The following is a 12,344-nucleotide window of genomic DNA, read 5'->3' on the forward strand; positions in this document are numbered from 1 at the left end:
AAACTACTTTTGACACATTTGGTCAGTCGCAGAACTTTCTCCATACATGACACAAATCTTATTTGCGTTTCAGTTGCATTTTTACCTTTTTTGAAATAATAAAACATAATATGCTGAACATGTTGCATATTTTCTTCTGTCTTCAGTATTAAAATGGCTACACAAAAATTCACCAATTTTGATAATTTTTTAAAAAAATGCATGCTGATATGACAGCTGTCACAATACAGTCTAACAAAATTGTTTAAAATGAAGTTAAAGACAGGTAAGTGGTACCAGAGCCATTTTATAGAGAAAATCCAAATGAACTTTTGGCCAACCCAATAATTTCCCCCTCAGTTTTCATAAGAGCACTGTTACAGTGATGAGACATTTGACTGCATGGAGTATTGGCAGTCTGAGCATATACAGGGTGGGGCAGAAGTGGGTTTACAATTGTTGATATGGAAAATAATACAATAATTAATAAATAATACAAAAATAAACTTTGTGTTTTGCATACTCAAACTGTAAACCTACTCTTGCCACACCTTGTACTTTATAGGTTTAGGTTTTATTTAGGTTCTTTGTTTTTGTTTTTAATAATTTTACTCTGCCCAGTTTTTTTTGAAACAGGCTATATTTTCCTTAGTATCCTGATTAATTTTTCTCTATAATTCTTAGTAAATTATCTTAAAAGTGTTTTTAATTGTAAAAGCAATATATGTACATATATTGCAGTATATGTACATGTATTTGTTTGTGTTAACTCCCGGATCCAGGACTAGGAGTGTCCATAGCTTTCTTAATTAGTGTCTAAGCTAAATACAGGAGTTAGCAATGATGTGTTCAAGAGAAAACAAATGTGAAAAAACAAAAGCAAGGGCATTAAAGTGAGGTGAAAATTTGAGTAATTTCATAGGAAATACACAGTTGATTTAAACAGTTCTCTTTGTGTAGATAAAGCGCTCTCAAGCTGTATTAAGGGAGAAAGTAACTTCCTTAACACTATGTATACTCTTCAGTCATTGTCCATTTTTGCTGCCTCAAGGTGAAGATGTGGAGAAAGTTTTGGATGAATGGAAGGAGTATAAAATGGGAGTACCAACATATGGTGCAATTATTCTTGATGAGACACTTGAAAATGTGAGTGTAATAAAATTAACCATTCTTAGTGAAGTGCTGACCAAATATGTTATTTCTATAAATGTTCTAAAATGATGTTTTAAACTATACTGGATTTTTAGTGCTGAAGGCCAGATTTTGCAAATTTTGTCTGCATTCTGTGTCTTAATATTTTATACTTGTTACAGTATGGCTTATTGCAAAGAAGTGCCCCTTCATTGCTGAAGAAATACTTTAAAATGGGCAGAGTGCTTTTCTTCACACTAGTAGTATATTCAGACTCATGGAAGATAATTAAACCAAGTACTGTATCAAATTACTGGTGATAACAGTTACCTGAAATAAGGAGAAAAACACCTTTGACTTTTAGAAAGCAGCAGGAAAGCAAGACAAGTTTTATTTTTATCTCTGCTTGTTGTGTAGGTACTACTGGTTCAGGGGTACCTAGCAAAATCAGGCTGGGGATTTCCAAAAGGAAAAGTAAATAAAGAAGAAGCTCCTCATGATTGTGCTGCTAGAGAGGTGAGTTGCAACTCTTGCTGCTGCTGCTGTTTTTTTTTTTTATCCTCACCTGAACTCATGCTTATTGAATTTAGAGAGAAGGGAAGGGAGGGTGATAAATATCCATTGAAACATTGATCTGTTGCCTCTCAAATGTGCCACGACTAGGGACTGAACCTGTAACCTAGGCCTGTGCTCTTACTGGGACTCAAACCTGCAACCTTTCCATTTTCTGGATGACGCTCTAACCAACTGAGCCACACTGGCAAGGGCATAACTGTTACTTCTTTTGTTCACATCTCTTTATCATTTATTTTTCCCTTATTTTTATTTTCTTTCATTGTCTGTTTTTTATTATATTATCTCTTTAACTCTTTTGTCTGGGAAATGGGGAAAAGATATCTTCTCCACCTTTCCTTTTAGAATTACATCTGCAATTGGTAAAACATTTTGGCTTTTATAACCTTTATTTTATTTATGTTTATAGTCTTGGCTTCCTGACAGGACACGATTTGAGCTTTTCGAAGAAATTGACATTTGTTGCTTAAAACCCACTTCCAATAGGATGAAGCTTAATTTTTTAAGTATTGAAACCCCCTCAGTTGCCTCAACACAAAACTTAGCCTTCCTATATTTCTCTTTATTTGCAGTCAAAAGGATTTATTGTTTGTGTCTTGAATTTGACTGGTTTGTCTTAGCCTTTAAACTTTTGCTCATATTATTTCCCTACCTGGAAAGTTCTCTCTTCCTGACTTTTCAGATCCTATCGAGGTACCTTTCTAGACCAAACTCAATTTATCCTTTTTTTCTGAAGGACTGTCGCCAACTAGCTCTGTACACAGAACCTGAGTTCCTTATTTATAGGGTGAGGTTTAGAGGATAATTTTTAAAGTTTATTTCTACTTAAAATTCTATTTTTAAATCTAACCAGTCAGCTGTATCCCACAGTAATCTCTGAACTGCAATAGCAATTGTTGTCTTTATCATTTGTTTGGCATTAATTATATAGTACTTTGTGATTGTATACTGTGTTCTTATTTACCAATTCCTTATCATTTATCATTATTATTCTTTTTGACTCAATATTTTCCTACAGCAGTGTTCACGTCCTGGTTTAAGTGTGGGTGTAATTATTAGTAAAGGATAAGAATTAAAATTTTTATAAACCACTAGTGGTTATTTATCATATAAAAATTGTTAGTGGTTACAGTAGTCCCTCTATATTGCGGTTCACTTATCGCGGCCTCACTGTATCACAGGATTTAAAAAAATATTATATTTAATTATCGCAGATTTTTCACTTATTCGCAGGATTTTGCAGTACTGTATACGTATGTAGTTAAAAGTTACATAGGTTTAAGTGTGTAGAATATGTTTAAGAACATAAGTAGTATTTATAAAAGTGTGGAAAAGGTTAATAAGGGAGTGGGAAAGGTTAATAAGGGACTGGTAACGGTTTATAAGTGTGTGGGAAGGGTTTATAAAACCTTAAAATATATATAAATACTAAAATAAATGTAACGTTCCTACTTCGTGGGTTTTCACCTATCACGGGCGCGTCTAGAACGTAATACCCATGATAAGTGAGGGAATACTGTATTTACTTTTGAGTAGGATGTGGCAATTAAAAATGCTGCATTTTAAAATCAGTATGAAACAGCTTATTTAAGCAAATATTTTCAACAGCTTGTAGACAAAGCCATAATATACAAATAAGTGAAGGTTTAGGCACACTCCTTAAAATTGAAAGCTGTTAAGGGAGCACACATTCTTTAAGAGCTTTCCCTTTCCTTTCTGTAGGTGAGTGTGTGTGCGTCATGTGCTCGTTGAGTTGGCTCTGACTCCTGGTGACCCTATAATAAGTTCCACCAGGTCCTATCCTCAACAGCCTTGCTCAGCTCCTGTAGACTCAATACCTATGGCTCCTTTTATGGAGTCAGTCCATCTCATGTTTGGTCTTCCTCTTTTCCTGCTGCCATATTGGCTTGGTTCCCAAGAACCCTGCCTTCCCATGTTGGCAGGAGATGAAATGGAGCAGTTCTAAAGTCTTCCCTTTGATGTCCTCAAACTTTGTAGTCACCTTACTAAAGAAGGACAAAATAGGAACCATTGATAGCATCCTACTTAGAGGAACTGATCTATAGTCCTGTGCACAGAGTTAGACTTGTCCTATGGCAGAGATGGTTGTCCAGGTTCAGGAAAGACACTGCATTAACTGGAATAACACATTTAGGCTAAATGGAGTGAGATAGGTTGTCTCTGTAGTTGGATCTTCTTGGGGGAACTTGAAGGAAACCAGATACCTTACCTATACTTTCAGAACTGAAGTACCCCAGACTGAGGTGTCTGTTTACATCTACCCCTAGCACCCTCCCTCTGTGTCAAGGTGATGCAGAAATAGGGTATTTGGGGTAAGAGAGAGGGGCAGTTAACCTGTGAACTGAGGCACCCACTTTTAACTTTGTTTACCTTATTTGTTCTCTGCTCTGGGTTATTAACATAAAAGGTTGGCCTGTTCATGTGGTGCTAATTTCAGTAATGACTATAAATAACCATAAAAGACCCTATCAGAAAAGGCTTGGCTTTAATTTATATACATTTTGGATTAGAATTTTTAAAGGTAAATCTTTTGACTTTTATTCCTGATATTTAAATGACTACCTTTGTCACAAAGAGAGAAAAGTTTTGGTATCAAGGTAGAGTATTGCTATATTAGTCTACTCAGGTTGCCATAACAAAAATACCTCTGACTGGGTGACTTAAAGAACAGAAATTTATTTCTCACATTCTGGAGGCTGGGAAGTCCAAGATGAAGGTGCTTGCTGAATCAATTCCTGGTCAGAGCTTTGATTCTGGCTTGCAGGTGGCAGCCTTCTCACTGTGTGCTCACGTGGCCTCTCCTGGCTGCCTGTGTGAGTGCAGAGAGCGAGCGCTCTAGTGTCTCTTCCTTTTCTTATAACAGCATTAGCCTTATTAATCCCACCCTATGACCTCTTTTAACCTTTATCCCCTCCTCACAGGCCGTATCTCCAAATACAGTCACATTGGGAGTTAGGACTTCAACATAGAAATTTTGTAGGGACGCAGTTCAATCCATAGCAGCTACCATTTTTATGTGATGAAAGTATTCAGCTAGTTCTAGAGTTGCAGTATGTCATTTTGGTGGTGCTGCAGTATGATAGAAGCAGCCCTGTTTGAGAGGAGGAATCACCATTGTTACGTCTTAGTTGACAAGGAACAAGTATAAAGGACCCATGGGCGGAGATTGACTGTGGAATCTGGAGATTAGGGGTGGGTAGGCGGGCCAGGGGAGAGCAACCAGGGAAAAATTGTGACAACTGTAATTGAACAAGAATAAAATAAAATAAAAAGTCTTAGTTGAAAACTAGATTGCTATTTCATTCTTTTTTTAAAAAAGTATATTTTATTGATTATGTTGTTATAGTAGTCCCATTGTTTTCCCCCTTGCTCCCCTCCGCCCAGTACCCCCCTTCCCTCCAGCAATCCCACCGCCCTTAGTTCATGTCCATGGGTTGTGCATAGAAGTTCTTTGGCTTCACCCTTTACTCTATTATTCTTAGCTTCCCCTGTCTATTTTGTACCAATCGATTATGCTTCTTAATCCCTGCACCATATTCCCATTTCTCCCCCTCCTCCTTCCCAGCTGATAACCCTCCAAATGATCCCCATACCTATGATTCTGTTCCTATTCTGATTTGCTTAGTTGGATTTTGTTTTTAATTTTTAGATTCAGTTGTTGATACTTGTGAGTTTGTTGTCATTTTAGTGTTCATAGTTTTGATCTTCTTTTTCTTAAGTAAGTCCCTTTGACACTTCATGTAATAATGGCTTGGTGATGATGAACTCCTTTAGCTTCACCTTGTCTGGGAAGCACTTCATCTGCCCTTCCATTCCAAATGATAGCTTTGCTGGATAGAGTAATCCTGGTTGCAGGTTGCCTTTCATCACACTGAATACTGTTTGCCAATCCCTTCCTGCCTGCGAAGTGTCCTCTGAGAAATCAGCTGATAGTCCTATAGGCACCCCCCTGTAGGCAACTCTCCGCCTCTCTCTTGCTGCCCCCAGGACTCTCTATCTTTCACCTTTGGCATCTCAATCATGATGCATCCTGGTGTGGTCCCCTCTGGGTCCAGCTTGCCCGGGACCCTCCGTGCTTCCCAGACATGTATGCCCATCTTCTTTGCAAAACATGGGAAGTTTTCCTCATTTTTTTCAATTCTTGCTTCCTCATTCTGCACTGGTTGACTTGTTTTTTTTCTTCCTTATGTTCCAAATCATTGATCTGAACCCCGGTTTCCTTCCCTTCACCATTGGTTTTGTGTGGATTTTCCATTGTTTCACTTAGCATAGCCTTCACTTCTTTTATGCGTTCGCCATACTCAAGCATATCTGTCAAGCCTGTGAGCATCTTTATTACCAGTGTTTTGGATTATGCGTCTGTTAGGTTGTCTTATCTCCTCATCTGTGAGGTTCACTATCTCCTCATTGCTTAGTTCTCCCACTGGAACCTTGATCTGTTTCGTCTTTTGGGCCATACTTAGCTCTGTCTCCTCATTCTGAAGGGCTCCTATGTTTGTTTGCCTCCACGTCCCAGGTAGAGCTATCGCTCCTGTTATGTTGTAAGGGGTGGAGCCTTAGGGATTAGTCAGTACAGTGCGACCTGTTCGACCTGTTTCACCACGTTATGGCGTGTATGTGGGGGAGGGGTCCGAAAGGGAACAATGCCGCCTGCCCAGCACTCGCCCCTTTTCCAGACACCTCTATCACTTCTGCACCAGACTGGCACCCTCTAGCTGCTGCCCTGGCCGTCGTTCCCAGAGTGGGTGGGTCTGCGGATGTTCTAGGACTGTGGGGTCCTTTAAACTCTGCGGAGAGATTGGCAGTTTCTGCCTTCACCCCAACCCCCACTGGTTTGCACAATCAGAAGCTATGAGGCTTGATTTTCCCCAGTGCTGGGACCTGAGCTGCGAGGTCTGGTGTGAGGAGCTGGGAACGCTCCCCAGGTGTCCCTCCTGACTTTTTAAAACATGTGACTGTGCTTTCTGCTGACCTGCCGCTGCCACCGCTGCTGCTGCTGTCCCCACCACACCACATTCTCTCCAGCCTGACTCCGCCCCTCCGACCTGTCTGGATGAGTATTTCTTCTTTATAGCTTTGCTGGACTTCCATGCAGTTTGATTTTCTGGAACTTCTGGTTATTTCTAGTTTTGAGGCAGTGGTATTCGTAGTTGTGGAGGGAGATGCAGCGTGTCTGTCTACGCCTCTATCTGGCCTGAAGTCCAAGATTAATATTGCTATTTCATTCTTTACAAGAGTTTATGTTAATATTACATTGTTCCTTTTAATTTTCACCTTATTAGCATACAGGGAGAAGTTTTGTCCTAATTTTGAGCTGCATTTGTTAGACTTAGGCTGATGTCTTAAGAACTTTCTCCCTTGCTTTTAAGTTATGCCGTTCTACCATGGATGATTACCCTTATAGTAGGTTGCTGATATTTTAATTTGGTTATCATTGCATTTTATTTTGGTTTATTATAGTTATATTAATGTTAATATTTCACTATAGATGACCATCCAGACGTGTTTTGTTATGCTGTAGCAGATTTGACACATCCCGCAAGAGCTGTGTATGTGGGCTGAGCTGAAAGAAGCAGGGCAAGCAGGCTTCTCAGGGAGAAGGTTTGAATGGTTGTCAGTAGAACGCCAGTTAGGTCCATCTGAATTAGTAAGTCCCCACCTCCTCTTTGACCTTTTTGGTTTACCTTTGATAATTGGGTTATTTCTGATCATTTTTATTCATTGAAGTAGACATAGGACAAAAATGAAAAATGTTTTCTACATATTGTTGAGAGTATATGTTAGGATAACCTCACTGTATTTTTGTTGTCAGTCGTGGTGAAACAACAGCTGTTCTTGAGAACAGCCAAGTAATACTTGGCAGTTCACTTGTGGTTTGACGATTTCATATTGTTGCTTATTATTTTACAAAACTATATTTTATTGTAATGAAGCTGACTATGCATTTGTATGATTTTATCTTCATGGAATTTGTAGAAAGGAACTGTTGGTTAGCATTTCCTACCTCTTCCTGTAGGCTTAAAGGACGCATAGGTAGAGGATTTCATTAGTCTATGCTGGTGCTCTTTGGGTAGCACATTTTTAAATTTTAGGGATTTTTATCTGATACTATTTGAGAAGTTAATGCTATTCCATATGCCAAGGACATTAACTATGTATTACAATACAGGGATAGATTTGATTTACAGGTGTGGTATTAAAATTTTTATTGTTGGTGTCTGTACAAGTGAGTTATTAAAAATTTTTCCTGGTAAATATTTCATGAGTGTGAATATCTAATTTTAGAGGCAAATCAGTCTTGATCACTTTTAGAATTGAGAGGTTGTGTCTGTTACTTTATTTGTTCTAATTTTAATTGCACAGAGTTTAAAGCTGCCTGTGTTAGCATTGATGACCTTTTCATTTTGCCTTATATTGTATCACTTCTGTCCATGTAATTGCTCAGTAATAGCCATTCCCAGCTATCTAAATGGAGTGCTTTTTCCTTTTTATCTCTCTGGCATACTCCTATACATCTTTAAGTCCTAGCTCAAGTGTATCTAGCAGAATAGGAATGCTGTCCATGACAGCCTTCCAAAGGTGACCACACCGGTTCTCGCCTCACCTCTACCTGGGACTGAGTTAGGCTCCCTGATTCTGTACTTCCACAGCACACACCTACCTCTTGGCACATATATCATATTACAGTTATTTTTGTATTTTTTAGCTTGCCTCCTTAATTGAGTAGTGCTTGCTTTATTCATTTTTGAAACCAGTGACTAGTAGAGGACCTGTCAGTTGTTAAGCTCACATTGTGTATTGTTGTATTTGAAAATAAGTATTAATTACATGTGATTCCTAAGAAAATTACATTAGTAATGAGATAATTTTAAGTTTGGAGGAAAAGAATAATAAGAATAACAAAAAGAATAGATTCACCCATTAATATTTTGTCATGTTTATGTTATTACTTTTGATATATGTGTGCATGGTTTTTATTATTGTTGAATAACTTTGGAGTAAATTGTAAACATAATGCGCTTAAATCCCTTCCTGCTTTTGCATGGAAATTTTTAAAGTACATTTTATTGATTATGTTAATACAGTTGTCTCAATTTTTTCCCTTTTGCCCCCCTCCACCCAGTACCCTCCTTCCCTCCAGCAATTCCCCCATGCCATAAGTTCATATCCATGGATTGTGGATTTAAGTTCTTTGGCTTCCTCATTTCCTATACTATTCTTGAAGTCCCTTTGTCTGTTTTGTACCTACCAATTATGCTTTTTAATTCCTGTACCTTTTCCCCTTTTCTCCCCCTTCCCCTTCCCAGCTGATAACCCTCCAAATGATCTCCATATCTTGATTCTGTTCCTATTCTGGCTGTTTGCTTATTTTCTATTTTTTTTTTTTAGATTCAGTTGTTGATAGTTGCGAATTTGTTGCCTTTTTAATGTTCATAGTTTTGATCATTTTCTTTTCTTAAATAAGTCCCATTAACATTTCATGCAATAATGTCTTGGTGATGATGGACTCCTTTAGCTTTACCTTGTCTGGGAAGCACTTTATCTGCCCTTCCATTCTAAAAGATAGCTTTGCTGGATAGAGTAATTTAGGTTGAAGGTTCTTGCTTTTCATCACTTTGAATACTTCTTGTTAGTTCTTTCTTGCCTGCAAAGTTTCTTTTGAGAAATCAACTTAGGCAACTCCTTTGTAGGTAATTCTCTGCTTTTCTCTTGCTGCTTTTAAGAGTCTCTCTTCCCCTTTAGCCTTTGACATTTTAATTATATGTCTTGGTGTGGTCCTCCTTGAGTTCATCTTGTTTGGGGCTCCCTGTACTTCCTGGATTTGTATGTCTATTTTCTTCACCAAATTAGGGAGGTTTATTTCATTATTTTTTCAAATAAGTTTTCAATTTCTTGCTCAGCCTTTTCTCCTGGCATTCCTATGATTTGGCTGTTGGCATGTTTGGAGATGTCCTAGAGTTGTCTTATACCATCCTTGTTTTTTGATTTCTTGTTCTTCTTTCTGTTCTGGTTGAATATTTATTTCTTCCTTATTTTCCAAATTGTTGATTTGAATCCCAGCTTTATCCACTCCACTGTTGGTTTCTTGTAGACTTGTCTTTATTTCACTTAGTGTAACCTTCTTTTATTCCTTTATGCTGTTGCCATACTTGGTGAGTTTTTTTGTGTGTCCTGATCACCAGTATTTTGAACTCTACATCTGATAGGTTGGCTATCTCTGTTTCGTTCAGTCCTTTGTTGGGGGTTTTGTTCTGTTCTTTCTTTTGGGCCGTATTTCTTTGTCTCCTCAGTTTGGCAGCTTCCCTGTGTATGTATCTGTGTATTAGGTAGAACTGCTTTGACTCCCTGTCTTTGTGGTGTGACCTATTGTCAAAAAGGCACCTGTAAATTATGTGGGGTGGAGCCTTTGGTAATCTCCAGGGTGGGGCAACCCACTTCATTGCTTTGTGGCTCTGTGTGGGCAGGGGGAAGGCTCAGAGAGGGAACTGTGCTGCCACCTGGCTTCTGGGGGTTTGCCTGGCACTTGCCCCATGACCAGTCTCTTAACCCACTCCTCGTATGCAACTGGTGCCCTTCCAGCTGTTGCCCTGGTATTGAATCCCAGAGTAGGTTTCAAGGCTGTGTGGGCCCTTTAAAGGGAGTTTCCTGAAAAGCCAGCAGTTTTTTTCTGCTACCCCAACCCCCCCTGTTTTTTACAGCAGAAGTTATGAGGATTTATCTTCCTGGTGCTGGAACCCTGGGCTGTGTGGTCTGGCCTGGGGCTGGGATTGCTTACTCCCAAGGTATCCCTCCCAATTTTTATCTACCACACGGGAATGTGGGACAGCCTGTGCCTGTTCTCCTGCCACCAGCCCGCCGTGCCACACTGTCTCCTCACCTCTCCACCTGTCTCCGCAACTCTGAACCTCCTACCTGTCTGGATGAATGTGACTTCTTTAAATCCTTGGCTGTTGGACTTATGTACAGCTTGCTTTCCTGAGCGGTTCTGGGTGTTATTTGTTTTGAGATTTAGTTCTAATTCTTTTTGTGGTTGCACAAGGCGAAGTGTGTCTACCTACACCTCCATCTCGACTGGAAGTCTGCATGGAAATTTTAAGAACTAGGATGTTATTTATGTATTTATCAATTGTAATTATCAGATTCAGGAATATAACATTGATAGGTGCTGTTATATAATGGAGGGTTCATATACATGTTTATTGATCGCCCCATTGTAATTCTGTTCAGTAGTTTTCCATCCCTCCCTCAGTCAGTATCCTATTTAGGCTCATGCATTACACAATTTGTAACACACAGGTAACAGGCTCTGCTCATAAAGAATTTAGATTATGCAGGTTACTTTCAACATCATTTGTAATTATACAGACTTAACATGACCAGATATGTATATATTTATATACCTGTGAAACCACCATCCCAATCAACATAATAGGATTTCTAGCACCTCCAAGATTCCTTCCCCTTCTCACTCAATACCTATTTTTTCCCCATATTTCCTGGAGGAAACAAAAAGTTTAGCATACTTAGGTGTATACAGAAATTGTGATAGAATTGAGTTGGGTTTCATGGAGGAACTAAAATTGGAAGTCACAGACTACACATGCCTGAGAGAAGTATTGATGTTCCCTTATTGAGGAAGGTAGGAAGATGTACATGAACTGACAAGATAAGAGGGAGGAGACAAAGGGTAGAAAGAGCTCCTCCACACCTGTACCTTAGAAGAGATTCAGGCCTGTTCCTGTGTTTTAATGTCTCCCGTTGATTGATTAGGAGATGCTGAAAATAGAGGAAAGAGAAGAAACTCCAACATAGAAGATCCACAGTAGTTTTTAGCCACTGAGTGTGGAGTTTCCATGCATTCTTCTAGAGCAGGACTCTCTCCAAATCTCCATGTGTTCAACAAACGTCGAAGCTGTTGAACTACATTCTCTTGGGTTTTTGTGGAGGCTTCAGGACTTACACATAATCAATTACATCATTGACCATTGGCGAATGAGCTCAACTGCAGCCTTTCTCCCCTTTCTGGAGGGTTCAGCCCTCTACTCACTTGGTTGGTTCACCTGATGACCAGCCTCCACCTTCCTGGGGTAAAAAATAACTTCATTAACATGATAAGATACCTTTGATGCTCTTATCACTTAAGAAATTCCAAGGATTTTAGGAACTCTGTTCAGAAAGGGGGAGGAATACCAGATATTTATTTCTTATTGTAAATCACAATATCAAACATCTTCCTTCAATGAATAAATGAAGAGACTTAGGCTCAGATATGTGAAGAGGTTTCTCCTAGTTGAACAGTTCAGTAGAGGCAGAGCTAGAACTAGATCCTGGGATATTCTGACTTCCTGCCTCGTGTTTTCATGCCTTTAATTGCCTTGATATTTCTGAATTTTTGCCTTGGAAATAAGCAAATTTTAATGAACTAGAGGTCTGACAACAAATATTAAAAATCTTCATCCAAATTTATTATTTCCAGGTCTTTGAAGAAACTGGTTTTGATATCAAAGATTATATTTGTAAGGATGATTACATTGAACTTCGAATTAATGACCAGCTTGCTCGTTTGTACATCATTCCAGGAATTCCAAAAGATACAAAATTTAACCCAAAAACCAGAAGAGAGATTCGGGTATGTAATT

The 12,344-nt window shown here is 38.8% G+C and overlaps 1 protein-coding gene across 1 annotated transcript in view; it reads left to right on the forward strand.

Annotated features, from left to right (window-relative positions):
- The window catches only part of DCP2 (decapping mRNA 2), a 41,340-nt gene that overhangs the window by 17,775 nt on the left and 11,221 nt on the right, over positions 1 to 12,344 (forward strand). The window contains exons 3-5 of the mRNA XM_090276587.1: positions 998 to 1,125; positions 1,528 to 1,626; positions 12,182 to 12,334. Of these exons, the coding sequence (XP_090132713.1) occupies positions 998 to 1,125; positions 1,528 to 1,626; positions 12,182 to 12,334 (380 nt within the window). The remainder of the gene's footprint in view (positions 1 to 997; positions 1,126 to 1,527; positions 1,627 to 12,181; positions 12,335 to 12,344) is intronic.

This window comes from Furipterus horrens, unplaced genomic scaffold (genome assembly GCF_987537825.1).
Source record: "Furipterus horrens unplaced genomic scaffold, mFurHor1.1.pri manual_scaffold_5, whole genome shotgun sequence".
NCBI lineage: Eukaryota > Metazoa > Chordata > Mammalia > Chiroptera > Furipteridae > Furipterus > Furipterus horrens.